This window comes from Zonotrichia leucophrys, chromosome 5 (assembly GCF_028769735.1).
Source record: "Zonotrichia leucophrys gambelii isolate GWCS_2022_RI chromosome 5, RI_Zleu_2.0, whole genome shotgun sequence".
In the NCBI taxonomy this organism is placed as follows: Eukaryota; Metazoa; Chordata; class Aves; order Passeriformes; family Passerellidae; genus Zonotrichia; species Zonotrichia leucophrys.
In genome coordinates this window covers 35,806,892-35,831,392 of record NC_088175.1, presented here as the reverse complement: position 1 = coordinate 35,831,392, position 24,501 = coordinate 35,806,892, and the positions used below count along the sequence as shown (strand labels likewise).

Sequence of the window (24,501 nt, the reverse complement as noted above, 5' to 3'; positions counted from 1 at the left end):
GCTAGATGGGGACTGATTGTGTTTTCCCAGGAAATTCTGGAAAATATATCAAAGTAAAATTTTCCACAGTAAAGAATAAATTCTAAATAATTGTATTCGTGCTGTTTGAAATAGCATGGCTGTGAATTGTCTTTAAAAACCTCCTGTAAGTGTCCAAAAAGAGTGCAACATAAAAAGGTTTTCCAATTGTGTTTTCTCTAGATAAATCTATGGGTTGTAGGCTGATTTCAGGGGCAGGGTAGTAAAAAATGAACTTTAAAAAAAGGAGCTACGTGTGGGCTTTTCTCATAGATTGATCTGTTGGGGTTTTTTTTCTAAAAAGGGAAACGTATATGTGTTTCTTTCCTCTGTGTTGTTTATAGTTTGAAATAAATAATACATTTGTAGTGATTTAATTTTTTTAAAAGACGTATTTGTATGAAAAAATCTGGCAATAGGTTTGTTTTACTTGTAATTTAATATTGGAGAAATAGGAGAATGTTTCTGGATATTTGCATTTGTTTCAGAGGCTGGAGCCTAAGGTAGATTTCTGTGTAGCCTGTCAGGCAGTTACACGTCTGAGCATGTTACAGTCTGCAGCATTACAAATTAGAGCTATTTGACTTTTATTTGCTGCATGAGGCTTTCATAAAAAAAAAATTGCAAATAAAATAGAAGAATAGAGGATGAGGTCTGTGTGTGTACAGGGGCTGTTTTGGGGTGCGATGCCGTGCTGTGGAGGGGGGCTGGATGAGACCCAGAGGGTTTTATTCCGAGGTGCTGCTTTTGCCTGGACTTGTGCTATCTGCCCCTGTCCCTCACTGACTTTATAAATTGAGTCTGACTCCCCGGGATATTTTTTGGTTCCCAGCAGGGCAGTTGCGGGCACATTGTTTGCTACTTATTTAAAGAGAGGAGCTGTAAAAGTGCTGTATGTGTTAGTCACACGTATACTGAGCACCTGTATGAAGAGTGTATGGGAAGGAGTGCAGAACATGAGTGACTGATTTTCACATTCCTTTCACTACAGGATAGCCCAGCATTTCCTAGTAACTTTGTCACGAAGTTTTCTGGGGGTTGTAAAGCTATTTTGGAGTTAATTTGCTTATTACAATTTGCCTCCTCAAACATAAATAAAGAATTTTTTAAAAGCCCCACCAGCTAGAATAAGGCATTTCACATGTTTTTTACTATCTCTCAGGGAGCGTGCAGTTAATGTCAGTAACAAACAGCTGTGGCCGGGACCAGAAAGCACACTGCGGGAGTACTGAAACCCGCCACAATGGCAGCGGCCCGGGGCCCGCCGCTGGGCCGGGCCGGGCCGAGCCCCTCGGAGCGAGCTCCGCCGGGGAGCCGGGGCGGGGTGCATCTTCCTCGGGGGCCGCAGAGGCACCGGGCCGGGGTCCCGGGCGGGACCCGCCGGGCGAGAGGGGCCCGGGCGGGCCGGCGGAGGCGCCCCGGCGCCGCAGAGGGTTAACGGCGGCGGGCCGCGGGGGCCGGCGGGAGCTGTAGGCGCCGCGGCATGCCGGGAAGCGCCACCGGCGCCCGGGATTCGCTGACAGCGGCTGTGATAGCGCCCGCCCGCTCTGGCGTGGGGGGGCCGGAGCTGTCCCGTCGGGCGGGAGCTCCGGGCCGGCCCGTCCGCGCTCAGCGGCCGCGCTGAGCCGGCCCGTGCCCGGTCGGGGGTGTCTGCGAGCGCCGGCGTTATCCCCGCGCCCTGAATAGCGGCCTCGGGCCGCGGCCCGGCCGGGGGCGCGCCTCGAGCGCCGGCAGGTCGCTGGCCGTTTTGTCCCGGAGCCGGTGGTGCTGGGGTGCCCGGCCCGTCCTGGCCAGCCCCGGTATCGGCGGAGCGGAGGCCTCCCGGTGCCACTCGCTGCCGGCCGTTCCGCGCCCGGTCCGGGCCATGGGGCATCAGCCCGGTCCGGCAGGGCTCGGCCGGAGCCGCATCCTCCCGAGAGGGATTTGCTCTGGTTAAAGCACACGCGCGGCTCGCCCGCACTGCCTCTGGGGCTCCTGCCGTCCCGCCGCGCCTGTGGCTGCCCGGGGCCCCGGGGAGACACGGGCTCACGGGCTCACTGCGGCTGCGGACCTTGGCTTCCAGTTCGCGCTGAGCTCCGCACCGAAGCCCAGAGCACAGAGATGCCAAAGGCTGGCACGTGGCAAGAGGGGATCGAGTGCTTTTATCTGCAAGTTGGGTTTTTTTTCTTTGAGTTTTTTAAATGTGAAGTGGAAGAATGAAGGTGCTGAAGTGCGTTGAAGTTGTGGGACAAACCCAGGAATCAAACAGGACTTGGTATTTTACCGGATAGAGAGGTATTTTCTCTCCGGACAAAGCGGTGAGGGAATAAAAAGGAGGCAATTAACGCTACGTGTTAATTCAATGTAATTTATACCGATAGTGTGAAGTCCGTTTTTGTTCAACCTGATGTTTTAAAGTAACTTGTTAATTAACTAAGGATAAGTTACTCTATGTATCAAAGGAATGACAAATAATAAATCAGTCTAAGTGAGTTTAGTAAATTTTGTTTGTGTATTTTTGTTTTCCTCCTTACGTTTTTGAAGCAGATCTTTGGGTTCGCAGTCGGCTGAACTTGGGGCTGAACATACTTAAACTTCTCCTGGGAATGGAAATATTTTTGTGAAGTTATTTTCCTTGCTAATAGTAATCCTCCTGAGATTCAGAAGAAGACATTTATTTGTTAACTACTAAATCAAGTGCAGAGAATATTACACTGTTGAGCTCAAACAACAACATAAAAAGGAAATACACCATAGTAGGCTTGTTTTCTATTGCTCAGTTTCTGTGAGAGGTATGTGAGGAATTCTGCAAACATTTTTGAGTCAGAAAGCACATCAGATTTAGCCAATGATATCACCTGAAATACAGTTCTTAAAGTATACATAGATGGTTCTCAGAAGAAAGAAAAAGAAGTGAAATATATGGGTTTTTTCGAGGGAAGGTATTGTTCCAGTGGAGGAAAAAAAGTTGTTTTGCTTATGAAAGAAATTACTGAGTAGCCACAGAAAAGGGATAAGTGCCTTTAGTGCCAGTTTTATAACCTCTGGTGGTTTGGACTTGCAGAGTGAAGCTGGTGAAGATGGCTTGAGATACAAATCAGCAAGTCCAGAACAAAATAAAGCAGAAAAGATCAAGGCAAGGGAAATATGATTAATCCATTGTAATGTGCTTTAAACTTGTTAGTGTATGGCCTACTCTGTTCCCATTCTAACCATTGCTTTTCCAGTTCTACAATAGTAGGTTTTCCTGGATTCTGTTTTCTTATTTCAGTGGCAATGCATTAGCACTGCAGTTGTGCTTTAATACAATAAATACAGAATATTCCATTTCCAAAAATGTATGATCTACCTGCAAATACTGTACTGTTTTAGTAGTGGAAGCTACATGCAGAGAGGGTCAAATAGTTGAGGGTACCCAAAGGGAAAGACAAGATTAGTAATAGTGATGATCTAATCTGGCAGCCATTCTACACTTAGGTGTAGGACAATTTTTGAAGAGCAACATAAGATCACAGAGAAATTAAAGGTGGGATTAAATGCAGCTGTTTTAGCAAAAAAAGGCTGTGCCAGACTATTTTGTTACCCTATGTTCCTTGTTACCCTATGTTTCATTGTGAGGAAACTTTGATACTGTACCATGTGAGAAAATCATGTAAAACACAGAAAATTTGGATTAATTGCATTGTAATGAATTGCATTTGGAATGAACTGGCAGATAATAGCTAGAAAGAGACTATACTAAGGAAAAGAAGGTTGGAAACTGGAGGTTTTGAGGACTATTGGAATTCTTTCCTTAGTGATACTAGTGAAAAAGTACAACAATGATAAAATCTTATGACACAAAACTGGTGGACTGTATTAATAGAGAGGTGGATTGGAATATACATGTGCTGACATGACGAATCAAAACTGAGATTAATAGAATTAGATGAGATTTAGTGATGCAAATAGAAACTGATGACAATTTATTCTGCCACTTCAGTGACAGGTTGGTAGTTGGTGTAATAGTCAGCAGGAGAATGATAGCATGTGACATGGCTGAGAAAATAATAATAAAAAAAGATAGTGTCCTAGAAAGTGTTAAGGGATGGATTTCCTGTATGTATAGAAAATATTGCTGTCAAAGTGTATGACATTAATAAGATCTTATGTGGAGTCCAGCTATCACCCACATTCAGATAAATGGGTTCAAACAGATGGATGGAACAGATGCAGAAAAGGACCACATGGATGTTAAGAGGAATAGAGAGGCTTAACAGAGAGACACAGAAGTGACAATTACACTGTTATGTAAGGAAGGAAAATAATTATATGAGCTCAAGATTAGAATAAAGCAAAACAAATGTGTGTAAAAGGGATAATGGGTAGACTTTGCTGGAAATTGGAGGAAGAGCTTTAACTATCAGACTGACGATATTCTGAGGTAGTTTCAAACAAGAAACAAATTTAAATTTCTTTTAGAAGGAAGGTTGATATATCCAGGAAAGAGCATCAGTGCTGGGTTCTGCACAGTGGTGGAGAATTTGACTTGGGAATCCTGGATATCTCCTCCCATAATACCACATTCTTGTCTATCAGTGGATTCTGAGATGGATATGTTAAGTTACAGTGGGTCCATTTTGAAAAGTGCTGCTGGTTTTTGTCATATTAATTTCATTTTATGCCTCTTAATTGAATAGTTTGTTGTGTTTGCTCTGAACTGTGTGTTTGGTTTGGACACTATGGCTGAATTCATGCAGTGCTACCTGACTTCTTGTGCCTGGATGGGCCACTTGTAGCAGTCTTAATAGAACAATTTTTAGGTAAGTTTTTAGGTATCTAGGCCAAGACAATGTTGCATTCTAAAATGTATGCATAATCAGCTTCCTTGGGACTTTGTGTCTTTTTTTTCCCCTGCCTTTTGGACTGTAGTTTTTACATACAGCACTTAGTGCAGTACTCAGTAATTAACAGAAGAACCTAAAGATTAAAGAACATTGCTTTTCAGCAAGGCTGCTCTCCTCTAGGTAGACAGTTTAGATTTTTACTTGGCATTTTGGCTTTTGGGAAATCTCCACAGGGCAGGGAGTTAAACAAGCTTGCTCAGTCATCCATTTTAATTTTATTTTTCAGTCCACATCTGTAGCAGATTATTCAAAGAGAAATAATATGTTTTAAGGAGGTAACTTCCTGTTCAGTGGTCAATAGAAAACTAAGTGATAGAATCAATCTAATCATCAATTTATGCATTAAGTGCTACCACTGGCACTCTCAGTAGTTGCTGAAGCAAAGAAGTTAATTGATTATAAGAATTAAACTTCCTTCATATGCCTAGAGGTGAACAAGTCATGAAAATGGAAGGCTTATTTGGTATGAGGCAGTATGAAAGACTAGGAAGAAAGACAAAAAAAAAAAGTATTATTTCTATCTGGTTTCTTGAACTTTTTTTCTGTAAAGTACGATTTGAGCTATAGACATTTATCTTGAAGCTTACAGGGCAGAGATGTGACCAAAGAGTGATGGTATGAGTGTGGAATGAAACACACTTGGTTGTTATTTAACCCAGATTCCTGAAAGTTTTTTTATTCTTCTTTTATGAGTCTGATTCTTTAAAGAAAATAATTCCTATTCATAGCAGGTTCTTTCTCTTGTTCTTTTCTTAACCTTTTGAACTTGGAAGGAAGTTGTGGACTTCCCATTGAAATGGTAGGAATACTGTGTTAGGCCTTCAGCAAAGAAACATTTTCTGACCTGATTAGCCCATGTCATCCTGACAGGCTTTCTGCCGCTTCCACTGGTGTCACTTGTTTCTAGTCCTCTTGTGCTGTATCATGCCTCTTGAAACAACACTGATTGGGGAAAGTCATGGAAGTGAGCAGCATTCACATGATAAGGCTGATAATGACATTGGCGTGACACAAAACCAAAAGCAAAACAGCTCGTATTTTAGTGTTAAACAAAAATAAGGTGTTACTGCTGTCACCAAGAGCAGGCCAAATCTATTCTTTTGCTGGTTTTAGGTAACCACATGTGGGGGGAGTGTGTACATGTGTCTGCTCACACACATGTATGTATAAACATACACCTGGTTTTGCTTCAGGTGCTGGCTGATGAGTAGAAGTAACAGAGAATTGATTTATAGGAATACTGGGAACCTACACACTGAACAGAACCAGAGCATGGCAGGGCTTGGTTTGGTATCAGTAGACTCAGAAAGGGAGGGTTCACTGCAGCCTGTGGCAGCATTTTTTGAGTTGTTTTTTTAATTGTTCATTGTTTGGCTTTAATTATTTTTTTGTAGGAATACTTTGGAGCCAGGCCATTGCTTCTGTAAATCTTCAGATTTCCACTGAAGTCACCAGAGGGGGATAGCATTTTACACACCTCAAATAGATAACCTTCTGTATGAAAACATTATTATGGTGTCTTTGGTCATACATTGTTTTTAAGCAATGGTGGTTTTGAAATGCCAATTTCAGTGGTTAAAACTGCAATGGTAAAAGTCTTTAGGATGTCTGCAATCCAAACATTTTAAAGAAATACAGAGAATTTGATTAAAACAATGAAGATGTGTAACTGGGATTTAAAGATAAATGGCAATCTGAGTTACCTTTTTTGCTTGCAGCTTCTGCCATGGTAGGGTCCTAGTTGAACTTTCTGCCCTCACATTTTCCCTAGGAACAATACATTTTGTTTAACAGGCATTCAAAGTGGAGTTCGTGTTTGTGAAATACTGGGAGTAGCCAAGAGGAAGTCTTCTTGTGGATCTTTAGGGAGACACTTGAGGACTACAGATTTTTTTAAAAGGGTGAGACAAAGAGATTTATTACCAAATGTGGTCCATCATGGGGGGCTGAAAGTGAATGTATCGTGTAAGATGACAGTGTTAGTGGTGTGAGTGCCATGCATTCCTGAACTTTGTTCCTTTTATGTGGACAAGTATCTGTATCACTTATCTACAGTTACAAAACTAGGTAGAAGAGCCATCAAGGATTAAACAATGAGCAAACAGTATTTCATTTCTACGGATGATATTTTCAGCTCAAATCAATATATTTCAGTGCGTTGTAGGATTGAAAAAGGGTAACCTGTTGTCATGGCCTTATTAAGTCTCCAGTAAACACATGATGCACTGGATTTGCAGCATGCACAACTATTAGAATTTTTTTTTTTGAGTAGTACTTGATTTCCAATATTGCTGGTGATTATAAAACCCAACCCCCACCATATATGCATGTCCTACTAAGCTTTTCCTTGGTTTGCATAGTAAGAGGATCTGGAGCTCCCCATTGCAGTCACTTCTGAGAACTCTAAACAGGGAATGGCAACAAAAAGTGGAATTTTGAGTTTTAACAAGAGACGCACTACCAGTCCATAGCAGGTAAAAGTGAAAAATCCCTGTATCAAGTACGAGAAGTTTGTAGTACCATTTGTATTGTTTCCTGTTTGAAAGGTAAACTGAACAGACCTTCCCATAAAGAGCAGCGTACATCTGCATGGCACTTTGGATTTGCAATCTGTAGACTCAACTAGTTAATATGCCAGCTACTGTTTGGCTTTAGGTTCTGTTTGTCTTCCATTGCTACATTTGCCTGGAGTGTTTTGTTGTTGAGAAATTTGGGACTTTATTCCCTGAAGCAGGCTAGATTGCTGATGCCCAAAGTTTATTTGAGAAGCAAGGAGTGTGTAGCTGTAACACAGTGTGGTAACCTAAAATGCCTGACTGACTCAGTTTCAAAGTTAAGACTTGAGCTTCACAGCTGCCTTGTGTTTGCAGATTTCTGCCCTTCTCATAGAAACTATACCCAAAAGTGTGCAATTGCAGATGAGTGACACATCAATCAAAATTTGTGCTTAGTTGGTTATTTATTATGGCACTTAATGTTACCAATTCCATCCCTTTCTCTCAACCTGCTGTTCTCTGGCTCCCTTGTTTCCTGCAAGCTCTGCAGAGCAGGGCCGATCAGCTCAAAGTGCCTTATGCTAGGCCCACAGGAGTCCTGTACTGCAGGAGCTGACAGCAAGAGCCAGCTGGCAAAGCCCAAGTCTGAACCATGGAACCCCAGCACCTGCTGCATGTGTAGCATGCCAAAAGGAAGGAGGGTTACATAAATACCTGCTTTTATAGTTGCCCAGATACACCACTTTAACATATGCTGAAGATGTATGCACAGGATGTATGCTGGGGCTGAGAATGTCTGCCACAGCCCCTCCAGTCCCACTGGCTTTCCCTCCCATTATTACAGCTGAAAGAAAAACAGTTACTGAGAAGAAATTCTTTACTGAGGGTGGTGAGGCACTGGAATAGGTTGCCCAGAGAAGCTGTGCACGTTCCATCCCTGTGAATGTCCAAGACCATCTTGGATGGGGCTCTGAGAACCCTGGCCTTGTGAAAGGCATCCTTGCCCATGACAAGAGAGTTGAAAGTATATGATCTTTAAGGTCCCTTCCAACCTAGGCAACTCTATGGTTCTATGATGTGATGATTCTGTGATTCTGTGTGCTGTGAAACAGCTTCGACCAAAATCACCTCACCCTGCACACCTGTGCCATGCTGTTAAAGCACTTTCTGCCCTTTCAGGCAGAAGAGGGAAACTGGAACTCCTGGGTGAGTGCTAAATAGTGCACAGACTTGGAGGGGCACCATGAGCCTTGCAAGGAGATGAACTAGATGCCTAAGGAAAAGCTGAGGATCTGGAATTCCACACAAGGTATCTTGCCTCACCCCATCATTACAATGAACTCAGCAGTTGATGAGGTGCATTGAGAGATTTGTTGGCGTGTCTGAATGGTACTTGTTGAGACATTAACAGAATGGACAATGAAGCTTACATTCTTAGGTATTCTAATTTTTGCCTTCAGTGTGCACTGGGGCAGGGTGTCGTAATTTGGGGCTATGGATTTAGGCAAAGACCCACTGCAGTGCTCAGCTCTGCAGCAGCCAGGCCCATTAGTGAATCTGGCCTCACTGCAATAAGTGTGAGTAATGGTAAGAGAGGCATGAGAGCAGAATGACTGTACAGGGGGGAGAGCTGCTCTTGAGTTGCTAGAGTGAAAAACATATTTGTAAAGGGATAAAATTAGTGCTGGGTACAAGAATGCCATTTAATGAAACAAATGACTACACTGTTCAGGGGCAGGAAAAAACATGACACATGACAGATAACCAGCAGTCCCCCTCTCCTGTCTCAGGGTTGCTGCAGAGCAGACAGCATTTCTGGGAGCACTGGGCAGGCTGGAATGAGAAGTGGATCCCAGTGCTGAGGCTTCCCGAGTGCTGAGACCCCTGAGCCACAGGTGCCACTGTGGGGACAGTGAGTGACTGTCCTGGGTGCTTGCCTGTGGACTTGTAGTGAGAAGTGTTTTCCTCAGGTACTGAGAGAGCAGGGCAGGATGGAGACATGGGAATGTGGTCTCACTGAGATGTGTACTGCTTGTGAGGTACTTGTGGCAGCAACATCACAGAAAAACTTCATAATAAAAATCGAATGCTTCTTCTTATTGGGTACTCTTTTATCCTCTATTCATTGTGGTTTATTGCTCCTGTGCTATATTTTTGTTTTCTTTGTCTCCTTTTGATGTCGTCATCTGTGTGGTTCTATGTCCCTGTCTTTTGTCCCTTATTGCATTTTTTAGTCATGCCTGTCACTACACCTTCAGCTTTCCTAAAGACTTCTCTCTCATCTCTGTTGTGATCTGCTGTACAGCTTAGCCATGGTCCATATGATGGAGCAATGTAGCCAAGCTGTGGGCTGACCGAGGTTTGCATCACTGCCCTGACCCAGATTGCATCTGCAGTCATCTGGAACTGACTACACACCCAAACTGATGAAAGAGGCTGTGGAAATATGGATCTCTGGGGCCTTGGCAAGGTATCCTCATATGTGTATGCATGTTGATGTGTGAGTACACTCAAAATGCCTGTCTGTTCCATCAGCTCAGTGACTGGGTGCTCCTTGGGGATTTGCAGCAGCTTACAGCAAATGGGAACAGACCTGCAAAGCTCCTGAGAATACTAGGATTAACCCTGGAAAGGGGGATAGGCCTGTTGCTCAGGAACGTGTGATGCCCATAAGCAAGAGATGCAAACCCCCTCATTTGACCTTTGTATAATTCTTTCCCTTCCAGTGAGTCCCTTTCCCTGCCTGTGACTCATCTTCTTCTAAATGTAGACTGTAAGCCTCTCAGAGGACTGCCTTTTTCTCCAAGCAGGGTAGCATAAAAAATAGCAACACTTTTGAATAACCAGTATGATTTTTTTAACACAAAAAAAAATGGAGGACTGCCTTGCTTTGTCTGTGCTTCTCTGTCAAGGGGTTTATCAGTCCCCCTGAGAGAACAGTGGGGCAGGTTCTGTACTGACCTGCAACAAGAAGGTTGTTCAGACAAGAGGTCTCAGGAGCAGCACAACTGCAGTGCAGTGAGCAGGAGATGTTATAATAAAAGATGGGTAGACTCTGACAGAGATCAACAAATCTTTCATAGCACCCACATACTTTCCTCCCTATTTCTGACCCATTTGTAAATGCCAGCATTCCCTTGGTATCTGCAGTGCAGCTTACAAGAATGTCCAGTAGGAAGTTGCCTGCTCCCTTCAGCAGGTTTCCCAATGCTCATCTCCTTTCCTCCAGCCTTTACATGCACTGTCCAGCTGCCCAACTTTTCTTCTAAACACTTGGTGAGTCTGGTGACCACTGTTACCTTCCATCCTTTGCTTCAGCTCTACAATGTTGCCTTTGACTTGTAGCAGATCTCTTTTCTGCCTTTTCTCTTTCCAGATGCTTATGCCATATTCACCTGTCCTCTGGAAGACAAAAGAGTGAGGATCAGCGGTGTCATTTATTCTGCAAAAACTGAACAGATGAGAACTGCCGTGACAGCCAATAGACGAAATTAAAAATTAAGGAAAGGCTAGTATGGAACAAGAGGAAAATTATCCCAGCATTTAACAATCTTTGGAGGGTGTTATGTCAACTGCACACTTGGTGAGGCCTATAAGGATTTTCCTTGTGTAATACCTGCAGGAGTTAGGCCTAGCTTCTCACACTATTCTAAAAGTGATGTCCAGTAGCAATAGGTGGGTTCTCTTGGGAAAAATACAGGAAGAAAACTTAGTGAGAGCAGGGTCCTCTGCAGTGTTGCCTCTCATGAGGGATTGACAAAAGAAAAGAAAAAAAAAAAGGTGAACTAATTCACCATGGGGATGGAAGGATGGATGCTGCCTGTTTTTTTCATTGCAAAGTGTATGATAGTTTCATGCCTTTAATTGACATCAGTGCAGTGTTGTTGAATCCAATGAAATTTGAATCCCAATATGAATTTGTTTTCCACAAATAGATTGTGAACAGAAGCATTTGATTTTTATCCATTATGTATTTTTGAGTGAAAAGCTATTTTGTGTATATGTATTTAACACCAGGAAATGTAGCAAATGTTTTTTTTAATTAAAATAATAAAAGGGATAAACCTATCACGGCAAATTTTCATTTGATTTCTTTGGTCTTGTTTCCCTTAACATAGACAAGAGGTCATAGTGTGCAGCCCCAGGTATCTCAGGATGCACAGTTCTTTGTATCAGGTAGTTGATGTCATACTAGTGTGTCTTGTTTCTAAATGAGAGCTGTGAAGTGGCAGCAGTGCTTCTAACTGCATTCACAGGGCACCACGGTCAGGTTGTGGCCCCAAGTTGCAATACACATGGTACTGCTTACCTCTTCCAATTAAGGTGGCACCTTACATCGGCTCTTTCCAAAGTCTGAAGCAGGAAAAGGTTAGGAAATGTGGAATGAGATGAGAAAAGAGAAACTGTAGAGCACTTGTAAATCCATTGTGGTCTGCAGAGGTGGAGCTGCAAGGGGAGGCCAGGCCTGAGGTGTGCCAGGATTTGGCAGATTCAGCTCCTGGAGGCTTCCTCTGCCATGGACATGGCATGTGGCAAGTAGCACAAAGGAGTTGGATGAGGGGAACATGGCTGCAGCCTGGCAGCTGGTACAGCTTGGAGGTCTTCAGCAGTAGTGGCTGGATTTGGGTATGACCTATTTGCCAGTCCAGGAGAGAAAGGAAAGACAACATTAAGACTACCCCCTGTGCTACTTGTCATTAATAACTCAGACGGATGTGGATCTCCAAAAAACCTAATCTAGAGAAAGTTTTTTACTGCTTGAACTAAGGTCATTGTCAAATAAGTGGTATAAAGGCTTGTTTTCTAGAAAAAAAATGTTGGCACTGAAAGTTGCAAGGGGCTCCCTTTAAAATCAGCAGTTTCCTAGACCTCAACTGGTCTGCTCTGACATTTTAACCGACCCACACCTTACACCACATTGCCGCTGATTTTCCATGTTGCTCAGCCACTCCTGCCGTTTCAGCCTGGTGAGGCAATACATCTGAAGCATGAGGTATTTCAGGGCTTCAGCCTCCCACACCCTACATTGCCCCATCTCCTCTCCATTGCCCCAGGCTCCCTCCTGGGAGGGAGGGAAAAACCCGGGCCGTAAGTGAGGTACGGGTGCCATGGACCTAGCAAGTGGCTGGAGGCGGGACAGAAGGCAGCGGAGCTTTGTGCCCTTCACCACCACGGAAGGAGCCACTGCTGGGGTGTGTGTGTCATTTCAGAGGGGTCTCCTACACTCCTTCCACGTCCAGGCGTTCCTACCCCAGCGTGTGAGGGGCTCTAGGAGAGTCGTGTCAAGCGGGCAAGTGAAGGGCGACGGGGCAGGGCAAGGCCAGGGATGGCACAACAAGTGGGCAGCTCACGGGAAATATTTCGGAAGCCTCCGTTGCCCCTGGATCTTGTCGGGAAAGACAGATCGAGGCCGGCCGGCCGGGACGGCGCTGCCAGCCCCGCGGTGCGTGGGGTGCAGTGGCAGCTGGGCTGTGGTGCTCAGCCCCTCTTTTCCCGGGACGGACTTTCCCCGGGGCGGGTTCCCTTTCTCTGCGGACCCGTGCCGTGCCGTGCCGTGCCGATCGCGGCGCGGCTCCGTGGGCGAGCGCAGTGCGGGGCTGGGGGAGGGGAACCGAGGGACATATTCGAGTGCGAGGCGGAGCCTGAGCATTTTATGAATGGGCTCATATGACGTCAGTGGGGGCGGGAGCGGAGGCTCCGTCTTCCACCAGTCCGGCGGGGTTCCTGGGCGGCGGAGCCAATCGAAGTGCGGCGGCCGGGTGACGGCCATGCTCACTGGCCAATGGCGGCAAAAGAGCGGTGCCGACCACGTGGGACGCAGGCCGCAAGTAGTACGGGGGCGTGTGGTCGCTCGCTGCCTGCCCCCCCGTTCCCGGCGCGGCGGGGCCGGGCGGCCCCAGGGCGGGCGGGCCCGGCCGCGTTGCCGGGTTACCCGGTGGCTGAGAGGCCCCTCCGCCAATCGCGGCGGGGCGGGGGCGGGCGCCGTGACGGTTGCGGGGCGGCGGTGGCCGGGAGGGCTCAGTCCGGCCGCGGCAGCCTCCGCAGCATGGTGGCTCCCGCCGCGCTCCCGGCCGCCGGCCTCTTCTACTGGGTGGGCGCGCTGGGCGCTCTCTACGCAGCGGCGCTCGCCTCGTACCGCCTGCTGGCTGGGCTCCGCGTCTGGGTGCTGGGTAGCGGCGCCGCCGCCGTGGGGCCGGCGCTGGGCGCCTGGGCAGGTGAGTGCGCGTCCCGGCCGCCCCCGCCGCGGCTCTTTCTCTGGTGACTCCTGGGCCGGGGCAGGGACCTCACGGGGGAGCGGCCTCGGCCTGGCGGGGAGGGGGACGCGGGCGGCGGGGACGGGCCCTTAGAGAGGCCAGTTAGAGTCTGACGGAGCGCCCGTGGGGCGACGGCCGGGTCCGGGGCGGGCTGGTCTGGGGCAGCGTCTGAGGGACCGGCGAGTTCCACTGCGCTGCCGAGTGCGCCCCCGACTAGCCGAGAGCCGCTCTCAAGCTCCCCAGGAAACGTGCGGGACCAGAGCACGCTGGTCGGGTCCGTCCTGAGAGAAGCGCCGATTGTTGGGACTTGCGGGCGGGCGGACGGACGGGCACGGCCTGTGTGAACTTGGTGTCTCCAGGGCGGCGGGGCGCGCAGCGCGGCCGGGGCCGCTCCGCAGTTCGCAGCGCGGCCGGTCGGTGCGCGCCGCCCCCTCCGCGCCGGCCTCGCGCCTCATCGCTGACGTCAGGCCCGCCCCGTTCCCGCCGCCCCCGGAGGAGCGGCCGCTCCCGGCGCAGCGGAGGCCGCGCGGCCCCTGCCCGGCACCGGGAGCCCCGCGGGCGAACGGCGGCAGCCGCGGGTGCCCAGGGAGAAGGGCTGTGCTGGAGGGCGAGGGAAGAGCCCCGCCGAGAGCGGCGGGAGAACGGCGGAGCGGCGCGAAACTTATGCCGACTCTGTCTGCTCCTGCAGCTCGGCCCCTCCTCGGTCCCGGGCCGCGCTCGCGAAGGGGCTGAAGCACGAGTGGCCCTCCCTGTGGAGGGGGTGACAGTAGCGGTGGCCGGGAGGGGGTGGCGGCGGCATTTAGCTGGCATCCCTGAAATACAGGAGCGCTGTGGAAGTACAGCTGAGGCTATTACCGGGGTAATTTCAGTGCTACGCTGCTCTAACTTTTCTCACTACTTCGATTCCTGGTTACGGGAGCCGCGCAGGGAAAAGACGGTTTCTTCCATCCAAGTCTGCTGCTGCCTTTAAGTAATGATGAGATGATAGAAAGAAAGGGCTTCTCTGCTGGTGTAACAGATCAAGCCAAGGGAATTTTCAAATCCATTATTGGAAAAGTTATTGGAAAGGGCAAGTTTTGTGCTTGATTGGGAATTGATAAGATGGGCAACAGAAATAGTTGTAGCGTGTAAGGGGTGTGAGTTTAAGGTGAGATGACACTTTAAAAGGCTGCAAAAGGTATTTCTTTTCCTCAAGGGGAGTAGGAGGACATCAGGTGCTCAGCTGCTGCAGCTGCTTCCAGGTGCCAGACCTGTAGGCAGAGCAGCCCTGCAGGTTGACTGCTGGGCTTATCACTGTGCTCCCCCATAACCTCTGCAGCCAGCACAGAACTTGTATGTGAGCACATGCCTGGGTAGTTCAACGTCTGCTTGTGTGAGACAAGTAAAGCAGCACTGCTACTCACAGCATTCATAATGCCAGAGCATGTCATGAATCCTGTGTTTACAGGCTTGAAGTGCAGCAGCCGTGCCTTGGATAGGTAGCAGCTTGACATACAAATAACTAAGGCCCAGGTCTTCCTTTCAGCTGGAGAAATGTTATGCCTGTTAAAGATATGGCTGGCACAGGACACCCAAACCTTCTTTGACTTTCTAATATTGGTTTTGAATATATTACTGCATTATCAGTTGCCTGCTGACTTGTGGTGCATCACAGAAATCTTGGTGGCCCCTTGAGCTTGTTTTGCATTGTTTCAAACATGCAGGCCTGCAGTGCTTGAGCCAAATGCCAGCTTATCAGCTGGAACTACAAACCGTAAACAGCAGATCTTCCCACAGTCACATCCTCAAACATCCAGAGAAGTGCAGTTCTGTCACTGTCTCGAGCAAGTGCAGGCAGCAGTGGGCCACTATATGTGGCCAATGGCTGCTCACAGAAGTTGTGCTTTCTCTGCCAAGATTGCGATGTTCAAGGCAGAGAGGAAGAGGAGCGCTGGCAGCACAGCTAAATTCTGTGTTTATTGCTCTGCTCTGAAGTGGGGGCTGTGTCAAGGAGAATGGAGCAATGAGGTGATGATGTCTGCAGTGTCAAGGAGAATGGAGCAATGAGGTGATGATGCCTGTTGTCATTGTAGGAAGACATATGGCCATCATGAGTTAGCTGTTGTGTGTCCTCTGTGCAGCTGATGCAGGTAAGGTGCTGCTTTATTGGCACAGCTGCTGTAGTCTCCAGCTGAAATGAAGAGAGGTTGTCTTAGTCTGAATGGGCACTGGGGTGGTTTGCCCTGAAGTGTGTTGTGGCTGGGCAGGCTCTCTGTTTTCTGTCATGGAAAGGAAGATGGAGGCACAGCTGCCGATATGTTGGGTCACCTTGATTAGCAAATTACTAAGTAATACTGTAGGAAGAAGTGCATTTCCTTTTTTTCTTATATTTTAAAAAACAGTGGTTTTGATGCTAATTTTCTGCTGTAGTTATTGTGTCAATGTATTCTTTCTAGTGCACAACTAGAGAGCAACTTTATAAAAACCCTAAAACACAAGTCCTTTTGGAAGGACTTCTTACTGCCCTTTAAGTCTTCTGTACATTTGAAATTGGGTTGCAAATTTTTTCCTTGTTTTCTTAGAGGTTTTTTCGGATGCATATATGCAATTGCTTCTGTCTATGCTTGGTCTAACTTACTGGTATTTAAAAAGAGGGGATGTGAGGAGGAGGAACCACTATGTGAACTGGGTTTGTACTACTTGAAATAGCACCTCTTTTGACAAAAAGTTAGTTTTTCTACAGTCACAATTATGTGTGAAGGTCTGTATGCAGCTATTCTGGTTTTTCTCTCTGTATAACGTTTGGCTACTATACTGTTAAGTACAGTATGGAAGTTAGGTGGATGTCTCAAACGTGAGATTTCTGGGTGCCTCTGGAGAGACTATACAGTGAAAACTCCTGGGTTGAATGTTCTGCCTTTAATGTGCTTCACAAGTTGGTAAAAGAGGAAAAAAATAACAGTTCCTTTGATTTAAAAACAATGTAGCTAAATAAACGACAGACTCAACAGGACCAGAGTGCTAAGGAGTCATTCTGAATTCACCAAGAATACAGCAAAGATGTGGTTGTTCCCCTGACTCCCTCTCGGCAGACGGATCTGTTGGTAGTGCTGATTGTTGTGATCCATAGTTGTATTTCCTTAGGTTGGATGAGAGTCCTGTGCTTCTCCCATTGATGGTAGTGGCAGGCAGCCACCTTGCTTCTCTGCCATTGGAAATTGGGTGTATTCTGGAGTACAGAGTGTCTGGAGCAGGGAACTGCCTGCTGCTGTTACAGCTCCCATTTGGAGAGTTGCCGTGTCTCCTATTTTAGGAAGCCGCCCCTTTTGCAGGAAAACATGAAATCATTCTTCTCCTTCCCTTCAGTAACTTGGCAAAATGAATTCAAAATCCTATGGTGATTTAGGCTGGGAGGGACCTCAGGAGGCTTGCAGTCCAACCTCCTGTTTGGAGCAGGGTCAGCTGTGTAATCAGAGCAGTTCAGTGTGTGCAGATAATCAACTCTGTATGTTCAAAACACACGGGCAGTGCAAATTGGATTGATCTGGTGCTCTAAAGCATCTAATGTCTTGGTTGTGTGGGTACTTAAACTTTTTGTTTCCTTTTCTCCTGTCTCAACATTGCAAATATTTTGATGATAAATGTGGGGGTTTTCCCCCCCAATTTTCTGTAGCTGAAGCAATGTGTTAACTGGAAACAAAATTATTTTGATTATGTGATTTGCCATATGACACTTGAAGAAAAGTCCTGCTTTCTTTCAAGCCTCAGACTGTCTTAGAAAAGCATCCACTTCTTCTCCTCTATCTTCAATGCCTTTGATAGAGTCATGGTTGAATAATTGTACATTTAGTGGTTACAAGATATCTGCTAGTGGTGATGCTTTCTCATGTGGTGAATACAGCTGTACAGTTGTATTTGGGCCAATAAAGGTTTGTGAAGATGAGCTTGCCTTAATTAAGCTTCTTGGAGTTTATTCACTAACATGCAAAATTAACTAAATGTGGGCAATTTGCTCTAGGTTTCTTAAAAAAGAATTTGTGAGAGGTTTTTAATCAGGATGGTGCTCTCAACTGCCTCTAACTTTGTGTACTTTGATTTTGATTTTATTCAGTCTTTAACCATTCTTTCCCTGTGTAAATATTTAAAAAAAAACTTTGAGCATTAGAAAGCTGGGTGACCCTCTCTGCCTTCTTGCTGGCTTCTTTTACTTGATAAGGGCCATGCATATCCAGCATCTAAAAATAGCAACTTGTGCATCAGGGCCACTGAGGGAGGCATGAAAAATGTATGTAACTGGGTACGTGAGCAGTGGAGTAGATACTTCTTTGTGTCTGTACAGGCTGGTCTTTTAAAAATTGAGAATACAGGGCCAATTCCCAAACTCTTGTTGACTAGTAAGTTGAGATAATAACAAGCTCTGTACATCAGACCTTATCAAGAATATGATTAAATTAATAAGATGTGATGCTTATGTCAAGAGGAAGAAGTCTAAGAAGAGGACTAGCTGGATTTTGTGCTCTTAAATGGTTTGAGTTAGATTCCATCTGTAAGGTTATGCTTTCTGCAGTCCCTAGAAATGGTGTCTTATGAAATAGACCCTGATCCATATAAAGTTCTTGAGGTATTCTTAATAAGTCAGATGGTGAAATATTTTAGTTACAATTTAAGAACTCCATACAGAGGACATTGAGTGCTGATCGGGTGCTAACGACACAGTCAGTGTCGCTTTTCAAACTCCTTAGCATCTAACTCCCTTAGAGTGAAATAGTTGTTGCCTTAAAGCTTCTTAGTTTTTTGCAAGCAAGTTTCAGTCCCGTGTGCACAGACAAGTGCAGTCTTGCTTTGCGTGTGTTTCACAATGTGCAGTGATAAACAGTTGACACCGTGTCCCAAGTCGCTGCTGCAGATTTCAGCAGCCCCCCTGGAGCAATGTGGGATGAAGTGTAGTTGGTAGGGAGGTGGAGCAGAAGGGAGTTTCAGCCTCTCTGAGCGTTCTCTCCCTATAGGATGGGAGGGGAGAGGCTCTGCCCAGCTCCCATTTTCCCTGCGCGGGAGGGCTTGGCTGGTGTGTGCAGAGCTTTGGGGGGGAGCTTTTGCTTATCTTTAGTTCTTCAGCTGAATCACTCATTCAGGCATTTATCATCTTCAGCCTTTCAGGTCCATGGTGAAGGTTTTCTGGCCTTGTTCTCAATTCTGGATGCTGCCCTTGTATGAAATAAAGCAGGGCACTTGTTAACCTGAAAAGTGATGTTAAGAATGTGTGAAAGTATGCCAGCTTGTAAACTAACTTGTGATCGTGACAGCTTAAGTGAAATGTGCAGACTGAACTCAGAGCATGTTTTGTTTTTTGTATGGTTATTTGCAAACTGCTTCTGAAGAGTTACTGCACTGAAGAGTGGCTCAGAGAACAGTCTGATGCAAGTGTCAAGTGTCCCAATCCTGTCTGTACTTCTCAGGAGTACTGTGCTCCAAGGTGTATGGCTTTTTCTTTTCCTAGTTGCCATGTAATATTTCCAGGTATCCACCCTAAATTTTCTCTTCTAAAATTTTAGCTGCCTTCAGTCATCAGTCCTACTCATAGCTTGTAATTTAAAACCCTTCTGTCAGCATATCCCTTCAGCCTGTGCTGCGTGGGGCTGAACAAACTTCCAGAGCAGTCCAGGAGAAGTGGGATCTCTGACCCTGCTTCTCTAGACTTGGCAGCTCATGCTGTGTGGTGTTTGAGGGGGCTGTAAATCCTTCAGAGACCTTGCAGCTCTTGGTGAGTCAGGGAGGCTCTCTAATATTTTTTACATAGGCTACTGCTATTAACATACTCTAAGATCAGTCCTGCTTCCTAGACAGCATAAAGTAATGAACCATACTCTGCTGTTTTCTACAATTTTTCTCTTTCTGGTGCTTGCTTATTTCTTTCAGGCGTCTTCATTTGCACGTGATGCTGCTGACAGTTTAAAACCTCCACTTAGTAGGATTGCATAACGCTTAGAGTTTAAAAAGGAGCGCATAATGCACTCTGGTCAGAAAAGCAGAGGGAGAGCAACTGTGCAGAGTCCCAGTTCTGCTGTGTCCTAGCTGATCTGATGGACTTCAGCCCTTCCTTCTGGCTCATGCCAGCACACTAAATGTGGCATGAGTGGGCATCAGCAGCCTCAGCATCATCAACCAGCCTCATAATCTACAGCTCTGCAGTTTGATTCAGAATATGAATGAGCTTTGCCCTGTTTATCTGCAGGAGCAGAGAGATGTCTATAGAGGAGGGTTAAATGCTTTAGTATGGTTTTCCCACCTGCAAAAAACCCAAAAAAAACCAGCTAATGGTGAGCGGAGGACAGATGTTTGCATTAAGGTGAAAAGAATACCCATCTCTGATAAACAGCCTGAGAGGGAAATGATTGACATTTTATTAGCCTGGAGATGAATAGCTGTCTTCTTTTAAGCTAGCTCATTCTCCCAGTCTTCTGTGTGTTTTAAAGTAGGAATACTTGTAATGGAAACTAGTTACTTAAAACCAGAGAATTTGCACAATGATGTAATCTAGAGTAATATCATGCTCCAGTTTCTTTGGCTTGCTCTTTGTGAGTGTGCTTCCCTTACTTTGGGAACATTACCTGTGAGGTGCCCTGGTGACAGCAAGGAAAGGCACTGTGTATTAGTGGGGAGTGACTTCCAGGGAAGTCCCAGCTGGAATTGTGGTGGGTGTTAGTGCCAGTTGGGTAAATGCAATCCTGTGTAAGGAACAAGTAAGCTGGCAGGAGACCCTGAGGACAGAGCTGAGTGTCCTTTGGGAATAGTTCTCCACCTGGGAATTTTTTTTTTGGTAGGTGGGTGAAATACATGGTTCTTGGTCTTATGAATATATTAATTCCTAATCCATAGGGTGAAGATGACCGTCCCTGCTATGGAAGGGATAACAGTAAGAAGGTATCTTTCCTGATTATTCTAACAGAAATGACAAATGTGATTCTTTAGGCCTGTATATGAACAAAAATGTGGGATAAACTCTGTAGCTAGTAAGTAAAACACCCATGTGTTGGGCTTGCATGGTTTCATCACTTACCTAAGTTGCTACTTCTTGCTTCAGATGACTTCTGGTGCTCACTTACTGATTAGTTTTGGGAAACGTGGGTGCTTAGAGAAAAGCCAAAGATGTTTCAGATTGAGTACATTAATATCTGAAAATGCTAGAATTAGGGCAGTTCAAGTTCCTTCCCCTGTATTACATTTAATTGCACAAAAGAATTCTACCTTCAATCTGCTATTTTTTGACTCCTGATTTAACCTTAACATAATATATTGTTTTTCATATCTGTGAAAGTTCCTTGATTCCTGGAAATAATGTCTAGAGCAGTGCACCATCACCCACTTGGTGAGTCATTAGCAGTGCTGAAATCCTGTTCCACAATTTAGGCATCTCCAGCTAACATGGGAAGAGAGCTATATACAGAATTTCCTGCTGAGCTTCTAATTCACTCTATTGCCCTCAGCAGCAGATGGTGACACCTAAAATCCTGAGGTTTGGTTGTAGGTTTTGAAAGAAACCTCTTGTTTAGTAGTTCTTAAAACTGGAGTTAAGATGTCCAGAAGCTGAGCCTCAGGGAAAATGGTGCCTGTTCCATTGTTTCTTCTACTCCTTTTGCCATTTTTGTTACCCTTCCTGCTTCTTTCTCTCCTGAGGGTTCTCTCGTGTTTCTCTCATGATTCAGTTGCCTGTCAATTGTGGAAGACAGCTTCAGGCATGGTGTGTGTATATGCAGAATTTACTGTCTGGTTGACTGTACAGATTTGGTTTTGGTTGGATGTTTGGTTTTTTCTGGTTTTTACACCTCCCTTCTATTTTGCCCTCTTAAGCAATTGTGAGCCACGTGTTCCAGAGGGGTGTATTCCATCAGTCCTGCAGAGGGACAGCTGTGTTTCCACTTCTTGAAGAGCTCTGTACTTACTAGACAAAGAAGAGCAGACTTGAGGAGCTCAGCTCTAGGGCTGTTAATCACAGCAATTTTTCCACAGGATTTTCATGTATGTTAGAAGGCTACCACAGAAGCACAGAGGGAGAAAAGCTGTAATGAGAGAAGGGGAATGGGAGGTGGTAAGCTCAATGGGACAAAGGTTTTTGTTGCTGATGGGAGGAAACTGTTGTGCAGGCACTAAAGAGTCTGGTCTTCTTACAAGGTATCTGGTCCCTGCCTTTACATGGAGAGGTTTGCAGATGTATGTGAGGATACATACAGATACAGAAATATTTCTCTGCCTTCTGCTTTACATTTCTGTAGCTGCTGCTACCCAACCAACACTTGCTTATGCTTGCATGCTGCTTCCCCACACTCTACTTCATCACTGGCTCCTTATTCCAGCAAGTCCTGCTTTCACATTCCTCTGTGACTGGCTGATCTGTTTCTCCAAAACTCTTCCATTGTTCTGAAGTCTCTGGAAGACTGGTTTCCCCTGGGCTTTGTGCCCCTTTGCTCCCTTCCCCAGGATTCTTATCCTGCCAGCAAAGCTGCTTAATCTATAAACCTGTTATTCTCTATTACTTTGCATAAATATTTTTTTCTTGAAAGAGGTGTACATGCCCAGTATTCCTGCTGTCTCAGTCCCATCTGCCAAAGGGCTCTCCATCCCCAGGGTGTGGATTCATTATGGCTCATGAATCAGCTCTCTAACAGGAGGGAGAAGCATCAAGGATAGGGCAGTAAAGGATCACTGCACTGCTGAAAGAAGCTGCTACCCTGCCTGTAGTTGAGCAAGGGATTAGAGTTTGGATGTCTTGCAGTTTGTTCCTGCCCTCAGTTGTCCTTCATGTCAACGCAGTGTTTGTATGGCACGGCAGAAAGGGATGTGTACTCCTGTCAACTCACAGAGGTGTGCTTAAAGGCAAATTACCTGTCCTGATACAAACTCTTTACCTCAGTCTTTTTGTCCAGGTAGACCCAGATCTATGGCAAAACTTCTGGGGCTCCTCAACTTGGTGTTTGTTCCTAGATTTTGATCTAGAACCCTCCATTTGGTGCACTAGTTCTTCTCCTTGGGTGTTCACTCTAACCTCCAGAGCCTTGTTCATGTTCCTTTGCACTGGAATCAGTTTGCTGACACTCTCACATGGTGTCAGCTTATAAATGAGATGCCTTTGTTCACAAGAGTGAGTGTGTGTTTTTACATCATGGCTTTCTGATGTAAAAGTTTGGTGTGGAGAGAGAAAGTGGATGGAGAGCTCCTACCTTGCTTCTTATGCTGGCACAGAGGTTGGTCTGTTTGTGTGGTGATCTCCTTAAGGAATGTGCCCTGCAGAAAATAAGTCCCTTGGGGCTATTTATGCTCCATAGTCTGCTTGGTCATGTGAATTGCAGTGCTGGTGGAACAGAAGGGAAACTTGGTAGTATTATGGAACTGTATGTTGAAGATACAGCTGAGCCCAGTGGTCAGCTTGAGTTGCTCTGAGACCAGGCTGCTGCCAGAGCAGTTGTGGCTGCTCTGGTTGCTGGCTGGGAGCTCTTGGTGCTTCCCTCACGGTCCCTCAGTCCATGTGTGGTGGTGCTGCTGGTGAGGTCCTTGCGTGGCCTCTAACTCTGCAAGCAGGACCAGCTGCAGTCAGCTGGGTCAGCTTCCTGAGCTGCCTGGAAAGCAGTTGGCAGTCAGATACTGAGGAAGCAAGTAGGCATGGATTGCTGGGTGATGCCCTGCAGCTGAGCTGGCTGAAACTGAGCCTAAAACTGCAGGAGCTTGTTGTTAGTTCTGTTGCTTGGTCCCATCTTGATGGGCTGTTCCAAAGTCTTGTTTTGCTGGGCTCTTTGTGGGTCAAGATGGGTGGCACGTACCTCTTGTGTGTTTGAGAGGATTGTTTATGAGTTGCAGAGTATGATTTTAGAAGTCCCTGCTAACAGGTTTTAACTAGCTCCTTTCCTTTTCAAAGACTAGGATAATGGTGGTGTATTGGTTTGATAGCTAGGGTTATTAATTTTCAGAAAGAAACCTTTGTCATTCCTTCTGCAATAGTTCATAGCATTGTTCTTCCTGTGACCTTGTCCTTGGGGACAGATAGGTTGTGCTTGGCTATGTTTCAAACTCTTCCTCTGGTAACCAAATTCTTGATGCTTTAGAGTGTTTGAAAGTGGTGGGGTGGGAATCTGTTAATCTGAAAGTCCTTGTAAGCCAAGAAATTTTAGTAAAAGGAAAGAGGTGGATTTTCAGTCTGCCAGCTAGGCAGAATTTTGGTAGCATCTCAGCTGGATTTGTCACTTGGTTGCTGTTGCTGGTTTTGGTTAAATCAAAGTGTAGAATTTCTGATGTAAAACATTGCCTTGGCAACATTTGAAAATAATGCATTTGTTCAGAAAAATGTGTGATGTTCCAGCATAGACTAGCTTGTTTCAGTCATCGTTAGTAAGCTTTGGATTGAAGCTGTGTTTCTTGTGCACTAACCTAGAATTAGTCTCCTCAAACTGACTTTCAGCACAAATTCTTTACCTAGTGAGGAAGCAGATTTGAGTAACAATATATCTTTGTTCTAATAAATGCATATTGTTTTAAAGTAGCCTTTACTGTAGCAGTTGGTTTATATTTTCAAGCTTTACTTTGGGGGGAATTTGTACTATGGGATGCATGTAAATAAGGGATGCTGGTTAAAACTTTGAATCCCCAGTATGGTACTATGTGCAGATATTCTTACTAGCTGTAGATTTTCTGCAGTCTGAAGTTTGCTGTTATTCCTAAATCTTGGAGCAGTGATCCTGTTCTTAAAAAGTTGTTTTTTTTTTTCCCCCTCTCCTTGTCTTCTTTCAGGTATTCTTAGATGAAATCTAATACCTCTAGCTACACTGGCTGCTTTCAGCAGGAATGGTGCGCCTGAATTCCCTGCTGTGACGGTTTGCATGTGCAGTGGGTTGCTGGGCCTCT

At 45.8% G+C, this 24,501-nt stretch overlaps 1 protein-coding gene across 1 annotated transcript in view; it reads left to right on the top strand.

The window, feature by feature from the left end:
• Positions 1 to 13,160: 13,160 nt before the first annotated feature.
• The window catches only part of HSD17B12 (hydroxysteroid 17-beta dehydrogenase 12), an 82,884-nt gene continuing 71,543 nt past the window's right edge, over positions 13,161 to 24,501 (top strand). Inside the window, 3 exon segments of the mRNA XM_064714435.1 lie at positions 13,161 to 13,262; positions 13,264 to 13,417; positions 13,420 to 13,593. Of these exon segments, the coding sequence (XP_064570505.1) occupies positions 13,161 to 13,262; positions 13,264 to 13,417; positions 13,420 to 13,593 (430 nt within the window).